The sequence below is a fragment of the Argentina silus genome (genome assembly GCF_951799395.1).
Source record: "Argentina silus genome assembly, chromosome: X".
NCBI classification, from domain to species: Eukaryota; Metazoa; Chordata; class Actinopteri; order Argentiniformes; family Argentinidae; genus Argentina; species Argentina silus.
Genome location: NC_139653.1, coordinates 14,111,068 through 14,133,368, shown reverse-complemented (window position 1 = coordinate 14,133,368; position 22,301 = coordinate 14,111,068). Strand labels below are relative to the sequence as shown.

Here is a 22,301-nt window from a genome sequence, read left to right as displayed (position 1 = left end):
AAGCATGTGTTCTTCTTTTGGCTCTATACTTCAAACATTTGGATTTGAAATCAAACAATTAATGAGGTTCAAGTATAGATTCCCAGCTTTTATTTGATGGTATTTGTGTACATATTGGTTTCACCATTTAGAAATGATGACACTTTTTAAACATAGTTCCCCTATTTAATGGCTCTAAAAGGACAAGTGTTTCTGGTTAGTCAGGTGTGTTCTGTCACATCATTTGTGCAGGCATAAGAGAGCTGCCAATGTCTAGTATTGATTCTAGGCTTTGCGTTTGCTTTTAGAATCTGCGATTGGTGTCTTTCAACATGAGGACCAAAAAGGTGTTACTGACAGTCAAGCCGTTATGAGGTTGCAAAATCTGAAAACATCAATCAGAAACATAGCCAAAACCTTAGGCTTTGTTTGGAACATCATTAAAAATACTCAGCCATCATAAACGGCCTGGTAGGCCAAGTAAGACCTCTACAGTGGATGACTAAAAATGGAATTATTAATTAGGGAAATCCACAAACAACTGTCCGACAAGTCAGGAACACTCTGAGACTACCATCCACAGAAGACTTCAACAAGCGAATTACAGAGGCTACACTTCAAGGTGCAAACCACAGTTATTTCGGGCATGTAAGACAAATATTATGTACCAGAGTGATTGCAAGAGGAAAGTAAAAAAATAAAAAAAAAAGAAGAAAAAAAGAACTGCCCAAGAATTGCTTTTAAAATGTAAGATCCACAGCATACCACATCATCTCTGAAACATGGTGGAGGGGGTGTTATGGTTTGGGCATGTATGGCTGCTAATAGAACGCGTTAAGTTGTGTTAATTGATGATGTGTGTACAGAAACATCTTGTCTGCTCGAGTACAAGCAAAGTATAGCAGTATACACTCACCGAACACTTTATTAGGAACACCTGTACACCTTCTCATGGTGGAGGGGGTGTAATGGTGTGGGGAATGTTTTCTTGGTACACTTTGGGCCTGTTAATACCAATCAATCATCGCTTGAATGCCACAGCCTATTTGAGTATTGTTGCTGACCATGTGCATCTCTTCATGGCCACATTTTACCCATGTTCTAATGACTATTTCCAGCATGATAATGCACCATGTCACAAAGCAAAAGTCGTCTCAAACTGGTTTCATGAACATGACAATGAGTTCAGTGTTCTTCAGTGGCCTTCCCAGTCACCGGATCTGAATCCAATAGAACACCTTTGGGATGTGTTAGAACGGGAGATTCACAGCTTGAAAGCGCACCTGAAAAATCTGCAGGAATTGCGTGATGCAGTCATGTCATCATGGACCAGAATCTCAAAGGAATGTTTCCAACATCTTGGGAATCAATGCCACAAAGAATTGAGGCTGTTTTGAGAGCAAAGGGAGGCCCTACCCAGCATTAGTATAGTGTTCCTAATAAAGTGTTCGGTGAGTGTATATTGCAGTATCCTGTATTATTAAATTAAATAATAATTAAAAATACTGTTATCAAAGAGACATTTTAATATCTCATGTATCCTGCGAGTTTCAAGTCTTTATGTGAAGAATTGACCATTATGCACAGTGTGTAAAAGGATATCAGCGTGTAACTGCAGGGACAGAATACAGGACCATGGTAACTAAGCCACATCCTGTGGACATAGGAAGCTGAGATTCAACACAGGGCATCACTATAAATTCCCAATAGATAGTGTAAAAGGACTCTTTACTAGCTCAATCTCAGCCCACAGGCAGACATTGGTTTTCTAAGTGCTGCAGGAAATGGTTCTCTAAGGGAGAAGGCAGTGGTTCTCTATGGGGTGACCTTTGGCCCTCTTTTCACTGTGAAGGGTGTATACTTGTGTGAATTGGGAGAGTCTGCTGAGCATGTACATAGTTGAATCATGTTTCTGGCTGATCAAATTGATGGGTAGGTTTCAAAAGTGGTCTATTTAACTTCAAAACGGTCCCGAGAACTTTCTTTGACCTCCCAGATCACATTTTTGAACTTCCCAGATTTAGAAAAATATCATGTGGAATAAGACATGGAAGCCTCCATGAGGTTGTTCCTTGTCACATACTTACTTATTGCAACAAGTTCAGGGTTGATTCAAGTGCTGGTATAGTTCTAAAAATGTTATCTGGGAGGCTCAAAAAAGTGTCTGCAGGTCAGGTTGCTGATACCAGGTTTTATTTGTAAACCTGCTTGGGAATTGGTTCTAATAAACCTGTTATGTGCTTGTATAATTGTAACATATTGTATGCAAGTATTACAAATAACCTGGCCCTAAACAGGTTTCATTAATAAACATGCTTAACTGCAGGTTTGAAAAAGAACCTGTTTTTGGCTGATTTTATTTAAAGTCTGCAGGCCCTTTCAATAACCTGCTGATACCAGGTTTTATTTATATACCTGCTTAAGAACAGGTTCCAAAACAACCTGTTATTTTGCAGGTAGAATTGGAACCTGTTGTATGCAGATTCAAGGAGGAATGTTCTGCTGGCAGGTATCATTTGTATGGTTTGATTGAACCTGCACAGCTTGGAGATGGTCATCATCGTGACATTTGATTGCACATGTAAGAGCATTTATTCACAAATCTTTAGCCATATTTACAATACATGTATTTAAATAATGGTTTACAAATACAAATCAAGAGGTATTTGTGTGTGGATAGTGAATTACATTTGTGTTTTTTGTTTACGGATCAGGGTACACATTTGTGAGTTGTACTTTATTTACAATAATATTGACTTTAATATATCTCGATAGATCCTTCTCTAACTAATGATAAAAGGAAAGTTCTCTGCATCTGCCCTTTTTGTTTCCTCTCTCCTTTCTTTCTCTGCCATTAACATGTGTTTGCTGCCTCTTGACTGTGCAGTCAGTGATACACAGCACTCAAGGAGGAACGTTACACCAGCACTCTCAGACATTGAAGTAGTGTTTAGAGATGTATTGAAAGGGGCTGTAGTTAGAGTTAGAGGAGGCCATGAGGCTGTAGATGGAGGATCAATGGGGAGGCTGTTGAATCTGCTGAGAAGTCCTGAGCCTTCTAGAGTAGCACAACTACTCACACACACTCTGAGCTTCTCAACACTTTCAGTAGGTATAGTGAGGTGGGTCATACTGTGTGTGTGTGTGTGTGACATGCCTGTCTGTGACGTACCATCTCACCATGTGGTCTGTCCTTTTGGCTGGTTGGCTCTGCGACACTGCGTCAGTCTGGTGTGTGTGTGTGCGTGTGTGCATGTGTGTGCGTGGCACAGTGGACCAGTTGACTCACACTTTTCCATCATGGAATCTCTGTGTGTGTGTATGCTACGCTCTGTGTGTGTGTATGCTACGCTGATTGGTTATCACTGGTTCCACCTAGAATGTTACACCCACACACACACACACACACACACACACACACCCACACCCACAGACACACCACACAAACACATGCACGCACGCACGCATGCACACACTCACACACAAACACACACACACACACACATACACACAGAGCACAGGGACTGTAAGAACCTACAGCCTCTTTTATACATTCAGCTCACTCTGGAGACCCCCCCAAGGCTTAGCAGTACTCACATTTACATCAACACACTCTCAGTCAGATTCTCACACACAGACACACACTCACGCACGCACGCACGCACACGCACAAACAGATGCATATGATTGACAGTTCATCCAACAAGGTCATTTCTGTGGATCTCCCAGAAGGATACAAACACATCATTAACTGTCACAGACAATGTGTAATGTGTTATCAGTGTGTGTGTGTCTGTATCTGTGTGTCTGTGTGTGTTTGTGCGTGCATGTGTATGTACCACATCATTAACTCACACAGTCACTTTCTGACTAAACTATTTTTACACACCAGCTTTCACAATGAATCAGAAGGGTTACAAGGAATGTATTCAAATAACTTGCACAGTGTGACATTTTAATTGTACCACAGCATAAAGCAGGGTTGGTTTTCACTTGTTATTAACAGGAAAATGTCATATTACTAATTAGTGTTTTATTTGAAGTTCGGCACACATGGGTAGTTGTGTCAGTTTACTAATGAAGAGATAGAGAGAGAGAAAGAAATAGAGAAAGAGATCTCTCCACCCCCTGTCTATATAGTTATCTCTATCTCTGTCTGTCTCTTCCCTGCACTTGCACCTCCCCCCCACTCTCTTACTTTGATGGGGTTGACATTAGGCTGCTGAACCCTCTGTATTTTTTAGACATAATTTGAATAGTCTGATTGTAATTGTGTTTGTGATAAAAAAAAGAAGTGAATTCTAGACCTTGCTTTGTCATGTTAATGATCAATTTCTTTCTTTCTCTCTCTCACTCACTCTCTCTGTCCTGTGCTTTCACCTACCCACAAATAGCACAACTTTGTATTAACAAGGTCGCACTACAGATGCTCACCATTACCAGACAATGAGGTCACACTATTGCATTCGCACTGTCTCCATCCGATAGCACATGTTAATATAATGTTTGTTTTTTAATTTATTTTTTATTCCTGTACACTGTCCTGTGAATGTCCCTGCAAAATCACTCCGTTGTCCTACATTTGGACTTTTTGGATTTGTGTATGTTTTTGTGAAATAAATATAACAAAGTAGAACTAATATAATTCAGTGGATAATCAGACTTTGAACATATTTTTGCCACAAATCCAGTATCGGCTCTAGTTTCAATCATATTTCATAGGCCTGTATGTTTTGGTAGACTTCAGATTTCAGCTTCCTTCTATCCTCGGATGTAGTAGCCGACTTGCGAATTTGTGAGGGAGACATGAAGCGCATGGACGTGGTTAGTATAGTTTAGGGAGTGCCGTGCCAGTGGAGGTGTGTATCAAATAGGAGCACTAGGAGTGGGAAAGCAGAGAGCCAGAGAGATGTTACAAAGGATCATACAAAATAAGATTTCTGATCAAATCTATCAAATGATGAATTATATTTTATACAATTCTTGAGTTCCTGTGATGGTTTTGTCCCTTTGTGGTACCACTGCATGTTAGGGACAGATCTCGACTTTTGGTGATAAACCTTTTTTTGTAGGATACAACAGACATTACAAAGAATAGGCTCATACTGTATAAGTAGCATAAGTCGAATTTCACTTTAATGTTTGGATGGAAACAGTCTGGATATTGATCCTGGGTAGTCTGCGTATCATCACCTATATGTTACAGAAGAATTGCAGCTTTCATAGAAACACCAGAGCTGTTGTGTCCGCCTGTCCGCACACACACACACACACACACACACACACACACACACACACACACACACACACACACACACACACACACACACAGGGGGAAGAAGAGATACGCTCAGTAAAGCCAGACTGGACCCAGTGAAATGGTCCTCTGAGGGATAGTAGGGTACATTACCCCCCCAATGAATCCCTACAGTCGCCTAAAGCTTTGGACTATCTTCTATTAATACAGTACCATCACAAACTAATGAGTGTGTGTGTGTGGGGGGGGGGGGGTAGCAAGAGAGAAAGAGAGATTATTGGTGATGAAAAAGAAGAGACATATTCCTGGTGCCCTCGTGAATAAAAAGGTTGGGATATCTAAATGACCTAATAAAGTGTTTGCCTCGTAAGTCGGAATGAAGCATTGGGACATCATGAATGCCCCGTTCAGGGTGATGCATCCCTGACCCCATCTGTGCGTGCGTGCGTGCATGCGTGCGTGCGTGTGTGCGTATGTGTGTCTGTGAGTGTGCGCGTGTGCATGCGTGTGTGCGAGGTTAGAATCTTAAAAGGTCATATTTTATGATATATACTCAAGGAACAGGTGAATAAGTCCCACTTTGCATCGTTACAGTAGCTGTATTAGGCTCCACCAGGGTTCCCATGTGTCCTAGAAAGCCTGGAAAACCTTGAAAAGTAAAGACTAGTCTTCCAGGCCTAGAAAACACATGGAAAAGAAAAAGAAAATGTCCTGGAAAATGTGGAGGGTCATGGAAAAAAATCATATAAGATTACAAATAAATAGTCTTTACTGTTTTTCTCTGGCATAATGACTCAAATAAGCAGCTGCCTAAATTAAAAATGTGTTTGGGCATAGCTTGTTTCTGCGTGGTTCAGAAACAAACAGGTTGAAGGCATCATTCACTGCAGCGCTTTCTAACCACACTCTCGGTTCTTCAACAGAAACTTTGATGTAGTGAGAAGTAAGACAGTTTGTGTGGCTACTCGCCTACTTTACTGAGGCTATGGTCGTCTGAAAAGTCGGGGAGCCTATCGGATCAGCGCAACTGCAGTTGGCATGCCACACACGCTGAGCTGCAGTGGAATAGCAGCATGGGTAGGTTCCTGTGTAGCCAACGCAAAATAATTAAAACACACCATGGTCATTTTTAAAATCAAAAACAATATTAACAGTTATATTATAGTTGATTCCATATTTGTGTGACAGTGCCAATATTCTTACTCAATGAAACAAATTCAACACTTGCTCAATGTGAATCTTGTGCACACGACACTTTTTGCACTATGCTCCAGTTTTAGCTGAAAAGATGCCTGAAGTGCAAAAAATGCACTGAAGTGCTTCTTCATTGACTTGAGTACAAGCCTATTAGTAAGTCTTGGTTAAGGATATTAAAGTAGTAAAATAGGAGTAAAATAAAGGGATGTTAATTGCTGTTTGATAATGAGTTAATAGATGTACAGATTGATTAGCACCAATTTACTCATACTGGGGTACAGGGATAGGCTGGATACAGAGAGGAGCTGTTCCTTTAGTTGCCTTGTAGCTCCAGGCTCTTGAATATGATGCACTCCACTTCTTAAGGCCAGACAGAGGAGAGGTGTTCTACAAATGAGATACCTACCAAGACTGTGTATGTCAGAGTCAGCCATCGATTGTAATTGCGTGTTTCACCACTCAGTGAGTAATGTCTTTCTATTATTTATCGTAAAATGCAATTGAAAATGTCTGGGCAAATTATTTCTAGAAACGAGTGGGAACCCTGTCTACCAGTGAGAGGCTAATTTGATCAATTATCATTATACAAAATACGAAGTGGGGAGAGGTTATTCGGTAGGAACAGAGAAAGAGTAAAGGCTGTGCGTGTACATGTGCATGTGTGTCTGTGTGTACAGTATGTGTGTGTTTGTGTGCAGTATGTGTGTGTGTGTGTATGTACAGTATGTGTGTGTGTGTGTGTGTGTGTGTGTGTGTGTGTGTGTGTACAGTATGTGTGTGTGTGAGGCTTTTATTCCACTGGAGTAAATACAGTCTGCTCTGCCCTTCATGAGTAACCACTACAGCCCTCAAGGCCCTAACACTGTCAATGAGAGAGAGACGAGGAGGGAGAGAAGGTAGGGAGAGATACTGTGAAGATAGTGTGTGTGTGTTTGAGTGTTAAGTTAACTGAACATGAAAAAGGGAGCGCAAGAAAATGTAAGACTGAGGAAGAGTGAGGAATTTAAGTTGCAAAGAGGTACAGAGAAAGAGAGAGAGGACCCAGGGAGTAGGGGAGGAGTGTTAGACGTGATCTTGGCAGTGTTTTATTTCACCATTCAGATTTTCTCTAGTATTCATGACTCAAAAGAGTAACTTTTCATTTGTGTGCGTGCACGCGCGTCTGATTTTCATTCGCCCCTTTAAGGTGTGTGTGTGCATATGCGTGCCTGGCATTTATTTCTTTGTGTGTGTGTGTGTGTGTGTGTGTGTGTGTGTGTGTGTGTGTGTGTGTGTGTGTGTGTGTGTGTGTGCGTGCATGCCTCATGGGAATTTTATATTGTGACACAGTTGTGCAACAGTCATAAAGAACCAAACGTAAAGGTCAAAAACGCTTTTGCAATGTTGGATTAACATTGTTGTTTGATGGTTGTTGGTTAGTCACATATTGGTTAGAATTAACAGTTTATTAGACGGTGTTATGTGATGGTTATTTTTCAACTGTGACTTTTTTCAACTCTGACTCAAAGGTCATTTGATGCTCACCATCTGCTTGCTGATTGTACATCGGTTGAAAATAGTCGTTTTGGCAGCTGACGTTCAGCATCAGACCAGACCAACGTTAAAAGTCTATTATTGATGCAATGTGAACTTCCTAACCAAATGGATACTTAGGCACAAAAAAACGATTTGATCTGTTCTAGTTTTTCCCCCACTATGTTTCACTTATCTGAGCAATTGTGTTGTTGACCTGATGGCATGTTTTACAATCAGGATTACATTTACCATTTTACTATCAGGATTACATTTTACATTTGAATTCACTGTACTCACTTTTTCATGTGTCATCACTTGGGATTCAAACATGTAACCTTGTAAGACATTGCTTTGCCTTACTTTGTGTGCCACCAGGTCACCACCAGGTCAAATGACACCCTCATGACTAGATTTTATGAAGACCACACATCTGCACTTTGCTATAAATAGGCTTGAGCACTGTTATTTAGTGTTTCAGTTCATTTACACTCTAACCATTGATTTAATTGACTTCTACAGATATATTTCAACAGCTTAAGTGTTTTCAGCATACTTATCTAATGTTGGAAAAAAAAATGTAAAAAATTAACATGATACATATCTATGTTAATATATCAATAATGGGATGATACTGTAACGATACTGAATACTGGACACTGCACATGAGGTTAAAACATTTTCAATAATGAAAACATGGGGGGTTTTCCGGTTGGCACCGATGGAGTAGGCACGAAATCAACTCGCTCCCTTTTCTCAATTTACCTTTATTAACCCCAAAATGTTGTTACAACAATTAGCCAAGTGGATGATATCGACAGTATACTCAGCATAACACAAAAAAATTACAAAACCAAAACAAAGAGAGCAGTCCAGCAAATCCGTCCCTTCTGGTGAGGCTAGTGGTAATGACGGTGAACTCAGCATGGCATCGGTAGCAGACCTGTTTGACTCGAGGCTTGATGACCACCGAAGGGCCATGGACCATGCTCAGTCGATTGCTTCGCTGGAGTCCAATGCTAACGCACAAGATGGTCGTTTGCTAGCTCTGGAGGCAACGTGCTCCAGGCTAACCGACAACAACGCTAGGCTACAATCCAAGCTCACCGACTTGGAATCACGCAGTCGACGGAACAACATCAGGATCGTTGGCCTACCCGAGTCCATTGAAGGGCCACATCCATTTTTTCCGGATCTCCTGGTGGAGGTTTTTGGCATTGATGTCCTCGATTCACCCCCCGAGTGTGACAGGGCTCATCGCTCACTGACGGAGAAACCTGCCGCTGGCATGAGGCCCAGACCTGTCATCATTCGGCTCCACAGGTACCAGCAAAAGGAGAAAATAATCTGTGAGGCCCGCTCCTAGAGAGGCAAACTGCAGTACCGAGGCATTCCCATCGCCATATACGAAGACTACGCGCCGGAGGTGGTCGAGCAACTATACAAGTATCAGGAGGTCATGTCGGAGCTCTACAAGCTAGGCCTCAAACCATCCCTGCTGTTTCCTGCCAAGCTATCTGTCGTGTTGAGGGAGGGAGGTAGGAGGAGATTCTCTCCTCGGTAGCTGAGGCCAAATGTTTTATATAGCATCCATCAGTCCTGACGCTAACTAGCATGGTTATGTTGCTGGCTCCATCGGTCTGCTGTGTGGGCTGGGATTAGCCACTTTACCCTATTGTTGCTACATTAGCCTCCTAGCATGAGGGCCAACTGGCACGTTGACTGACTGTCTGTCACTTTATTTTTTATATAACCTTTTTTCCCAAGTGTCATTCCAAGTATATACACAAGTGTATACACATTCCATTGTTTTCTGGCTCTGCACTGTGGTTCATTTCCTATGTATACTGCTTGTACATTGGAGTGGCCTTTTTTCCTAAGTGTGCCAGTCCAAGTATATACACATTCCATTTTAATTTGCTCAAATGTCTCAATTTAGAGAGAATGAGTGCACCAGATGAAATTATACTTTTGTAAGTTAAGACTTGGAGGAAGATAATTGAGTTGAGAACAAAACTGATATATCTCTAAATTAATGGTATTACTGATTTATTATTACTGTTAATTATAATTGTTCCAACCAGCTCTACAGGGGCCATTTTGTTCAGGTCAACCATAGTGCCTGTGTAAAGCTCGGCCAATGCATCTTTTGGGCTTCTTTGCGGCCTCAGTTGTTGATCCGGTCACTTTTCTGATCGGGGGTGAGGCTCTGCCTGTTGTAGGCTTATCCCTTTTCACTGTTGTTTTAATTGGTATGTGCATTCCTACCTTGCACGTATAATCAGTGTCTGGTAGACATACTTTATTAAAAAAAAAATATTCTGGAGTTTGGAGTTATTTGGTGGTGCTATGTGATTCTGTGTTCTCTTGTTCATCCACCTGCATTGTATGGGGTTGTCTGCTGTTAAGTTAGGGAAGGAGACCCCGGAAGACAAGTTTAGCTGTTAAAGCTTTGAGCTATATCGCTCATTCATGCTTTGTATTGTGGGTGTAGCTCTAGGTATGGTCACAATTCTGTTTTTAGTTTTTTTTCCCCCTGTTTGTTTTACTTTTATGTATGTACTTATTCCTGGTCAGTTTCTTCTCTCTTTTCTTTCTTGCCTCTCCCTTGGCTTCTCTCCCTCGACCTCTCTCTCACCACCCCCCCCCCCCCCGTAACACAATGCGCCTTTTCAGGTCGACTCACTACCTTGTGGATTCCTAGATGGCTACACCTATGACGACGACAGGTAGAAGTGTACGTCTAATCTCCTGGAATACTAAGGGAATGAACAAAGCTACTAAGGTTGGTAAGGTCCTGACACGGCTGCAACATCTTAAGGGGGACATTGTATTCCTTCAGGAAACTCACCTCCAGACTTTTGACACCCTTCGTATTAAGAGGGCGTGGATGAGTCATCTATTCCACTCTAAATTCTCTCATAAAGCAAGAGGGGCTGCAATTATCATTCATAAAAACGTCAGGTTTGAACCGACAAATTCAATACTAGATGTTAACGGCCGCTATGTTGTGGTTTCGGGCATGTTACAAAACACGCCAGTAATTCTTGTTTCCATTTTTGTCCCCAATTGGGACGATGACCAATTTTTCATAAACCTCTTTGCTAAAATCCCTAACGCTGACAATCATCACATAATTATAGGTGGAGATTTTAATTTAGTTCAGGATATGAGCCTTGACAGATCATCCCCTACCCAAGCCACCCTGTCCAAATCTGCCGGGGTTGTGTTGAATTATGCATCCCAGTTGGGACTCTCGGACCCATGGAGATTTAGAAACCCTCAAAGTAAAGCTTTCTCCTTCTTTTCGCACAGGCACCACACATTTTCACGAATTTACTTCTTTCTGCTCGATAATAATTTGTTGCATCTGGTTAATGCGTGCGAATACCATCCTATAGCCACCTCGGATCATGCCCCTACATCAGTTGACATTCAGTTTCCTCTTGCTATCTCCCCTCCTCCTTTGTGGAAATTTAGTTTGCACTTGCTGTCAGATGGTGAATTAAAATACTTTGTGGAGGCACAGATTCGTCTCTATATTTAACTTAATGATACTTCTGACGTGGGCAGTGGCATCTTGTGGGAGGCTCTTAAGGCCACGATCCGGGGGCAGGTCATTTCCTATATCTCACGTGTGAGAAGGGCTGAGAGGGCCAGGCTAGCAGAAATCTCAGACGTGCTTCTCACTCTTCCGCTCCCTCCCCCATACTTTATAAAAAACGGCTTCTATTGCACTCGGAACATGACCTTCTGTTGATACGCATAGTAGAGAGACAACTGATGCAATCCAGGCAACGCTTTTTTGAACAAGGAGACAAAGCTGGGAGGCTCCTAGCGCAACAGGCCCACGCCGCCAGTGCCTCAAGATTAATTCCGAAAATCAAGCCGCTCTCGGGCGATCTTATCTCTGATCCGGCTGAAATTAATAAGTCCTTCTTGGAATTCTACACCAAACTCTACACTTCTGAATGACCTTCGGTGTTCGCAATGACCCCCAATCCTCTTAACTCATTGACTTACCCTAAGATCAACGAAACCACCACTAGGGAACTGGGTGGCCCCATTTCCACCTTAGAGATACACGATGCGATCTAATCTATGCAAAGCGGGAAGTCCCCTGGTCCTGATGGCTTCACATTTGAATTCTACAAGGCGTATTCTACACTGTTAGTCCCAATTCTAGTTAGAATGTACAATGACTCACTACAGGAAGGACGATTACCAGCAACTTTGTCTATGGCCTCCATCTCTTTGCTTCTGAAGAACGATAAGGACCCTACCTCTTCCGGTAGCTATAGGCCCATCTCGCTTTTGAATGTTGACTATAAATTACTTGCCAAAATCCTGGCCCTCCGCCTCCAACGTGTGCTACCAGCCATAATTCCGCTGGACCAGTCGGGTTTTATGTTAGGAAGACACTCTTTTTTTAACACTAGGAGGTTACTTAATATTATTCATTCTCCCTCCTCTAACTCTCTTGAAATCGTGTTAGCACTTGACGCGAAGAAAGCTTTCGATAGGGTGGAGTGGGGCTACCTGTTTTTTATTTTAGAAAAATTTGGCTTTGACTCCCAATTTATCTCCTGGATTAAGCTTTTATTTGCCTGCCCATCTGCATCCGTACATACCAATGGCATTCGATCACCTCCTTTCCCTCTCCAACGCGGAACACGCCAAGGTTGCCCAATTTCCCCACTCTTGTTCAACTTAGCTATCGAGCCTCTTGCCATCTGGCTCAGAGGTTACGATGGGTTTGAAGGCATCACTCGCCACGGTCTGGTCCATAAACGTTCCTTCTATGCTGATGACCTTCTCCTTCTCTCTTCCCCCAATTTTGTCAATATTAGACCAGTTTGGTCGCATTTCAGGCTACAAACTAAATCTCCAAAAGAGCGAAATATTTTTCGTAAATCAACAGGCGAAGTCACTGCCCCAATCTGCATTCCCCGGTGGGAGAGCCTTGCGGGGGGTTCAGATACTAAGGGGTGTTTATCACAAGCTCCTTTAAAGAGCTGTTCGTCAAAAATGTTCAGCCACTTCTGGACAAATGTAAATCGGATATATATCTAGATGGGCCTCCCTTCCCCTGTCCCTTGCAGGCCGTGTTAATCTTATAAAAATGGTAATTCTTCCAAAATTCTTATACCTTTTCCAACACATCCCCATCTGCATTAATAAATCTTTTTTCAGTAGTCTCGATCAGCAGCTGAGTCCATTTATCTGGAATAACAAACCCGCCCGTATCAATAGGTTGACTCTCCAGCTCCCTAAGTCCAAAGGAGGACTAGCTCTTCCGAATCTTCGTCACTACTTTTGGGCCTGCAACATAATAAACTCCTCTATTGGGCCAACTGCAAACTCTCCGGCCCCTGCCCACCTTGGCTTCATACCGAGGTGTCGTCCTCGTCTTCCTCTTTACACTCCGTAGTTTGCTCTCAGCTCCCTATGGCGGTCCATAAATTATCAAGCAACCCAGTTGTCTAGCACAATTAAGATCTGGCTCCAATTCAGGAAACAACATGGTCTTCACAGAGCCTCTATTCTTTCGCCGATTTTGAACAACCACCTTTTCTCCCCATCCTGCTCTGACCCCGCCTTCTGCAGGTGGTCAAACAATGGTCTTGTGACACTTAAAGACTTATATAAGGATGGGGTCTTCTCCTCCTTTGCCTCCCTGTCAGTTAAATTTAACTTGCCTAACAGTAATCTCTTCCGATCTTTCCAAATAAGACACTACGTCCAAAAGCAGTTCCCCCATTTCCCCAATCGCCCCCCTGATTCGATATTGGACCGGTTTCTTACTCTCAATCATGACCAAAAACGTCTGATATCCATTATCTACTATGAAATTGACTCACTGAATCCGGCCCCCACTGTACCTCTCAAGGAATCATGGAAGCGTGACTTGGGTATTGACATCACTGACAGCCAGTGGAGCGACATTCTCAATCTGCTACACTCGTCATCCATATGTGCTAGGCATGGCCTACTGCAATGCAAGGTGCTTCACAGAGCTCACTTTACCAATGCTAAACTGGCAAAAATATTCCCAGATAGAAGTGATGCCTGTAATAGATGTAAGCAATCCCCAGCTGACCATGTACATATGTTCTGGTCATGCCCGAGACTGACTGACTTTTGGTCCAGTGTTTTTAAGACCATTGGACAGGCGTACAATACAACTACAGACCCTAACCCTCTAACTGCCTTGTTTCCCCCTTCTCAATATATGCCCACTACAGTACAGTGTGTCATTGCTTTCACCACTTTGCTGGCCAGACGTTCTATTCTCCTTAAATGGAAGCATGTCTCCCACCCAACACACGATAGGTGAATACAGGAAATCTTACAATGCATCCAATTAGAGAAGTTAAGATTCTCACGGAAAGGATCTTTGAAGGCCTTCCACAATACCTGGAATCCCCTATTAGTGTTTATCAACAACCTCAACCTCTTTCCTGATGATTTGGGTGCTCCCTAGACGGAACACAGCAAAGAGAGAGATTCTCACTGTTTCTTCCCCTTAACCCTTTTTTCCCACTTTTTACTGTCTTATTATTATTGATTTACTTATTTATTTTTTTATTCTTTACTCTTTTAATCTTCTGTTATTGTTATTATTTTTCTTCCTATTTCCTTTTTACTTATTATTTACGTTTTTATTTTTATTGTGACCTTGACCTACATGGGGTGGTGGGAGGGGGGTTTACTATAAAAGAAAATATAGTATGTTGAATGTAGATGTTAAGCGCTGTGTACTCAGGAATTTCCATTTAACTTTTACCTGTTGGCGGAGGCTGATGTAATGTACTTTGCTGACACACTCTTTCTTTTTTTATTTCTATTTTGTACACTGTCTCAGTTGCTACTATGTAATGTAATGTGAACCGTCTACAATAAAAACATTTATAAAAAAAATATATTAATAATAATGAAAACATTACAAAAAATAATTAATATTTATTTCAAAAGAGATAGTAGTAAAAGAGGATAAAGTTCAGACCATGGTGAAAAGGCTATTATAATAAAAAAAACTTTTCTTCTTACAAATGTCCAACATACCCAACTGTACCCTATCATACCCTTCACATATATAGAATCTTGCGTTCTATCTTAATTTGTAGAACATTCGGTTGTTTCCCTGACAACAGTAGTAGCCTAAACCCCCATCAGTAGCCTGATGATTTTGCTTGAGTAGGATACGTAAACAGCTGGTTTCTTCTTGCCAAACTTGGCTTAACCTTATCTGACTTCCAATAAACATGGCACCCACCAAGGACATAAAGATTTAGTTTTTTATGTTTATGTCTTTGACACTGGAATTTCAGTCCTTTTTTCTTTCCCAAGTGTTTGCACTACCGGCAGCCTTCAGTTCACAGAAAAAGCATAGGAGACTTGAGAGTTATCTTAAGTAGGAAAAGAAGAAGGATATGCAATACTCTTTTTCAACCTGGATCAGACGGGGGTCATTCTAGCATTATGTGAAGCTAAAAACTATGTGTCCGGTCTAACAAACCGGTACCTGCTTAGCAAGATGATCCACCCTGTGTCCCAGATATCGAGAACATGGAAGAAAGAGGACAAGCAGTATACAATAGGAATTGCTCTGCTGTTCCTATCAGAATTAGAGTGTTTGAGAATGATTGTGATACAAGTGATTATCCATTCCTAATCAGCGAGTGTGAGATCGTAGGCTGGATCGAAAACGGCACTACGAGTAGTGCATTCTCCACACCTAAGAAACCTGTAAAAGCTGTAAGAAACACAATTCCAGTGAAACATCCACTTAAACACTGAAAGACCTGTGTCTGACAAACACACCGCTTGTGCACTAGAGGTCGAGTCGAAGGAAGACGTTTATAATTGCCTTCTGGTTGCGTTTTTTCTGCAGGGTAGGAGCCGGAGATGGATGACTGGCATCATCTTCTCGATAATGAACATTGGTTTATAGGCATCGTCGGTGTTAGGCATAGCAGATAGCAGGACATGGAAAGAAGGAATACAAGCACTATTACTCGAGAATTACAATGGAGTTCCTCTGCTACTTCTATCCAACTAAGTGTATGAGAGTGAGTAACAAGTCATCCAGTCTAAATCAAAAAGTGTGAGAATCATGAGAATAGAAGAAAATCATGACCATGACTCACCATGCCAACTGTTCACTTAGAAGAATAAAATACTTTAACATGCCAAATTGGTTCCTTAATCCCTACTTAACTGAGACCTAAGACTACTAATACAGTATTCAAAACTCGATGTCAAAACTGTTTATGCCGTCCTGAATTAAGCCTACAATCCTGGCACCAAGTCAGACAAGTGCAGGATTTAAGCCATCGACCTGCAAACCTGTAACCTGCAACACACATGAAAGCATAGAGAACACAGTCGCCGACTAGTTAAGCGATAAAGCATCTCAAGCCTACACATGAATGCATGAATCAGCTAGCTCCACAGCGACCTCTGCGCCTGGTATAGCAAACCCACGTTATATTGTTGAATCTAGACACCAACCACATGCACTTAGAGCTATTAGAACCCCACAATGTAACTGATACTACACCACACGAGCTAAAACATAAAGAAGCCCTTATACTATTCGCTACGTACTTCCCAACTGGTACACACTGCGTTACATGTAAACACACAGAACTCAACCTGCAACAGCAAGAGGAAACAATGTTTAACTCCCCTATTCACTGATGGGATCACGGGCACTTGGCAGGAATGTTTCGCTGGAAGGCTGAGGCGATCTTCTTGTCAGCCAACCCTCCCGAAAGAGAACGGGAAAATCCATGTCCAATCATACTCATAGGAACAAAAAAAGAGGGAGGTGAAATGACATCGAGAATGCGCCCATGGCCAAATCAAAACTAGTTGGCAACTAGCGATGTTGTAACCAACATTGTAGCCAAAGTTAGTGGTAAAACACAATACACTAGAGATTCCATTGAGGGGTGGGAAATACAAGACAGAGAGTATTGTAGGTAATCCAAGATGGCGAAGTCCGGTGTTTGAGGCCACAAACAGTTCTCACATGTGAAGCAACAATGATCCACAAGGAAACACTCCTGTGATTCCGTAGAAGCAATCACGCTTGCAGTGATCTTGCAAAAAAACCAAAAACAATCCTCCTTATATGATCACCTGGTTAAAATAAAACAAAGTAGGACAAAAATGCAACCAAGTTGGACAGCATTATCTCACAAGTGTATGACGAAGTTGCCTAAGCTAACAGAACCCCAACCAGATGACGGTAAATTACCTAAGCTAACAGAACCCCAACCAGATGACGGTAAGTTACCTAAACTAACAGAACCCCAACCAGATGACGGTAAATTACCTAAGCTAACAGAACCCCAACCAGATGACGTCCCTGGCGGCCAGCTGCGTCCTCCTTGCCGTGCCTTCCTGAACCTGCGTGATACTTCATATATCCAGATGTACGAACCTAACCTACGGGAGCGCCATCTGGTGGTACTTATCCAAATACTCCCACTGGACATTAAACTATTCCTTTAGCTTAATCAACACCAAATTGTGTAGTTATTGTCCACATGTTGTGGAACAGATTCACAGTGTTTGTTTGCTTAATCACCAGCAATACACCTGCGATACACACTCTGGTGCTCACAACTTGATCATAATCTTGCCGGCATTACCTTTACTTTGATATCAATATAAGAATAATACCCCATATAATTGTGAACCACCAGTCTGTTATCTCTAGGCATGCTTTTTTTAGGACCATATTAAGGGCCTACATCTAGCCTACACATACCCTAATTAAATCTAAAGGCGATATATAGTTGCATAATATTGTTAATAGGTCAGAGAATGGTGATATGTTTTTTCTTCTTTTACTTCTAGAAGTCACAGTTTTTGATGGTAAAGAGGTCTTATCGTAATTGTCGGCGATCCAGCATACCCCAGTGAAAAGCTGGCTTAAGAAAGGATTTCCATCCACCACACAGTCAGACTCAGAGAGGGGTTTCAGTCACACTAGCTAGCTAGCTTAATTAATGTATTTGTCAGCGAGCAACTTGTCTGATGATGAGACATGTGTGAGTGAGCACATCAACGTTTAAACTTTAATTGTTTCAGTTGCAGGATTGACAGCTGTCCCAGTCTCTTAGCAACAGCCTCCCAAAATGCCGCTTCAGCTGCTGCTTGCCTTTTAGACAGAGAAAATGGGGCACCCATAGTGCCACAAAACTATCCCCAAAAATTGTAGCGTTCGATTTCAAACAGAACTAAAAGGTGTGACTAAGGCACTATGGTAGCGCAATTACCCCTCTTTCTGAAAGGGAATGTTCTGATGCACAATCCCAATGAATCACAATGTTGTGAAGAATGTCGTCAAATGCTAATAGCTAACAACTGTTATATTCAACTGTGATATGGCCTGATGCTGACCGTCAACTGCCAATGTTAAGAAAACTTTAATTTTCAACCCATGATAAACAATGTAACAACGTTGATTGATGACTCAAATGACACCCATAAACCAACATGTTATTACCACCTTCTACTGTGCATAGTTTGGTTTTAACATTGTCTCACAGTTATTTTCCAATGTCTCTGGTTGACACAAGACATTGATTCAACATCCTTTTACATATGTTTATAAAATGGATTTAGACATTCCTGCACCATACCATTTTCTGTCATGGCCAATGTAGAATGATACAACCAAAAACCAATGTTAATACAACATTGTTTTTTAAAATGGTCATTGTGTGTGTGTGTGTGTGTGTGTGTGTGTGTGTGTGTGTGTGTGTGTGTGTGTGTGTGTGTGTGTGTGTGCATGTGTGCATCTGTGTTTATGTAAGGTATTTTGTAAGGCTAGTACAAAGGGACCTCCTGTTGAGCAGACAGATGAATGTGCACTCTTTGTTCTGACTGAGTCTGTTGCTCCTTTGAAGGCTGGGAGGCTGCTTACCCTTAGACTACCTTTGATTACCGCACTTGGGGGGAGGCGGAGGGATGGGGGCTCCCTGTTCCCTGCTCACTGCATCTCCTCCTTACACAAAGTGTGTTTGGTATTCTTGTTGAATGCCACCATGAGGGGATGACAGCTTGGAGGGCCACAGGAGGTTGTGGGGGTACATGGAGGGGAAGAAGGGAAGTTGGGGGTGGGGGGAAGAGTGAAGGGATGGGTGTAGAACTCAAAGTACATGTTAGAGAGAGTTAAATAACTGTGAGATAGAAAACATTCTGGGGAAAATATGTTGCTGTATTTTTGATACAGGGATGGGCACGAAACGTAAAGCCTACAGGAGGTTTGTTCGGTGCAGGGAGTCATTTTCAATGCATCAGAAGTCATTCTAATGATTTTATTTTATTTTTTTCATCTTTGCCTTAATGTTGGTTTGAAATAAAATGTGGCTGATAAAAAATCAGTGGCTGGTGAATTTTCTCATCCACCAGACACATTGGCTGGTAGACCAAAAAGTAAATGTTATGCCCTGGTTACATCATTAAACCTGCACTCTGCATTTGCAAATGTGCTGGCTTACCGTTCCTGGTAAACAACATGGAAAACTTACAAGCTAACACACTCCCTAGTTACTCTTCATTATACAACCCAGAACCACCAGTTCTGTAGCTAGCGATCTACTTTTATTGCTCATGAAAGATGACGTTGTAACAATAGAATGAAACCACCAGTTCTGTAGCTAGCGACCTACTTTTATTGCTCATGAAAGATGACGTTGTAACAATAGAATGCAGCTGGCTAGCTAGTTAGCTCAATGCGTTAATTAAGCTTACATGATAGACAGGATGTGATGGGTCTGGTACATCGGTCATAACACTTTGGTTGGATGCCAAGTCAGCTGACATCATTGCATTAGAATGGACATAACTGATATTTCACATTCAAAGCTATATTCTGTGCTGTATGAACCAGATGTTTACAGAGAGTGAGGGAGGAGAGGACTATGATAGAGAGCCCCCAGGCCTCACAACCACCTGCTGTTCTTCTCCTCCCTCTCTCTCTCTCTCTCTCTCTCTCTCTCTCTCTCTCTCTATCTCTCAATCAGATGCGTCGGTGCAGGGCTTGAACAAAAGCCAATTTGGTGAATCATAAGAAAGGTTGAAAGGCCTAATGTTTACAATAACATGTCCTGTGTTTCACTTCATCTAAGACGAGAAAGTATTTTTGCATTAATAGATACTGAATCTGATCCTCCTCGGTGGTACAAAGCACTAATGTATCTCCACAAGCTAAACAGACCCTCGCTAGCCTCTTGCTGCTATGAATATTAAACACCAATGAATATTTTAAGCTCAGTGGAAAGAAAACATCTAAAGTTGTGAACATTTATCAGACAAAACAAAAGCCATGGCCGGTTCAGTGGGAGGCGATTGTGTGTGTGTGTGTGTGTGTGTGCATGCGTGCCTGCTGGTTAATAAATTATGGGGAAAAAACGGAGATTTCAGTAGGGCTATACAATAGGATCTCATTGCAAAAGTTAAGTGTTTGATGTCGTCTTAAAACAGAATCTTATTAAGATTCATACTGTGCTCAGATGCCTCAGGCCTCTTGCTTTCCCACTTCCTCCTCTGGTTCTTACATTTATTTTGCTAATTGAATTTGCGTCTTTGGTGGTGCAGCAAATATGTTCATGTTCCGGTTTTGAGTGGTTTGGTATGTGCTTTTCCATTGAGAGCCAACAATATCCCATTCTCTGTCTAGACAATGGCGAGCAGCCTACAGGGAGGTAAGAGCCCTGGCAGAATGGTGTCAGGACAACGGCCATCAGCAGCCCTCATCAAAACCAAGGAGATGATCGTGGATTATAGGAAGAAGAAGGGGTCGGGGGAGATGGGGTTGATGGGGTTGAAGTGGAGAGGGTCAGCATCTTCATGTTCCTCGGTGTCTACATCACTGATTACCTAAAATGGTCTCATCACACTGCCACAGTGATCAAGGGGGTGAGGACAGCTCAGTCAATCACTGGGGTGTGCTCTCAGCCATTCAGGACATCTACACCAGGTGGTGTCTGAGGAAGGCCCTGAAGATCACCAAGGCACCCCAGCCACGGTCTGTTCTCTCTGCTACCGGTCTAAGAGACAGATACAGAGACAGTTTTCCACCTCCAGGCCATAATACGTTTGAACAGCTAACCCTAGCTCCCCACCTGCGCCCACCTGCTCACCAGCACCTAAGACCATTTGCACTGACTCTCTGCACATCAATCATATATGTAGATGGATTTTGGTGGCGCCAGCCTTGATTTAAATGTGTATACCTATTTACAGTTGAATGAGCATGCCTGGTGGACATCCTGAAGAAATCACACCCTCGCCATTTGTTAATTTCTTTACGATTGTAATGTGTCTCACACTTTGTCCTTTGTTGGGAATGATACTTAAAGAGAGGGTCAGCAAGATCTCCTTTGAGTTACCTGGGTTAGGCCTATGGCAACCGGTCTCCCATGTTGTCCTTGACACACGTTGACGTATGGTTAAAACTTACAGTCATATGTTGACGTATGGTTAAAACTTACAGTCATATGTTGCTTTGAAACTGGTGATTTTGTTGATGCTCTATTCTCATTCTTCCTATTGCATTGATGTGAGGTTGAGCGCTAGATAAAGGTTCTGTTAATACAGCATGACATAATCGTGACCAGGTTCTCACATTTAATGTCTAATGTCCACATGCATCGTTAAAGAGACGTAGAGTGAGTCATCAGCTTCAGCTATTGGCCTGAGTGTAAACTCTTCGCATGCCGATTTATCTTAACTTGAGGGCAAAATAGCAATTTGGTATTCTTGATGAATCTAGGATCTGATATGATCGATTGTCTGTCACACAGGGATGAGTAAAGCATTGTCAATCATTATTAACCATATAGTATCTTTTGGAGTCAGATATAACGTAATGTTAACTTGTGTTAGTTGTTCATGTGACCACTTACTGTATGTTGAGTTCCATTCATCACGTTCATAAACGTTAGAAGTAATTATTGGGAATAAATGTATGTCTTATTTTTGACCTGTCCTCTATTCTTCAGTGTTTTATTTCCAATTCTTCATATACACACACATACACACACACACACACACACACACACACACATTACACTATTGTATTGCTCACTTTATAATTAGACTTTGACTTATTTACACTTATGACTTTCACACTTTTTTTTTTATTGCATTTTTATGTCCTGATATTTGCACTGTTGGGAGGAAGCTTACAAAGTAAGCCTTTAATTGTACAATTGACATCCTGTATCCTGTGCATATCAATAAACTTTGACTTGACTTATAAACCCCTGTCGGGGTTCAGGTCTCAGAAGGTGACATCACTGCGCTATGCTAGTACCATCTGCTACATGTGGGG

General features: G+C 41.9%; 1 protein-coding gene across 1 annotated transcript in view; it reads left to right on the top strand.

Annotated features, from left to right (window-relative positions):
- Positions 1-20,850: 20,850 nt before the first annotated feature.
- The window catches only part of LOC310822241 (zinc finger matrin-type protein 4), a gene marked incomplete at both ends in the record, with an annotated part of 23,499 nt that continues 22,048 nt past the window's right edge, over positions 20,851-22,301 (top strand). Inside the window, 2 exons of the mRNA XM_083694589.1 lie at positions 20,851-20,993; positions 22,248-22,257. Of these exons, the coding sequence (XP_083550715.1) occupies positions 20,851-20,993; positions 22,248-22,257 (153 nt within the window). The remainder of the gene's footprint in view (positions 20,994-22,247; positions 22,258-22,301) is intronic.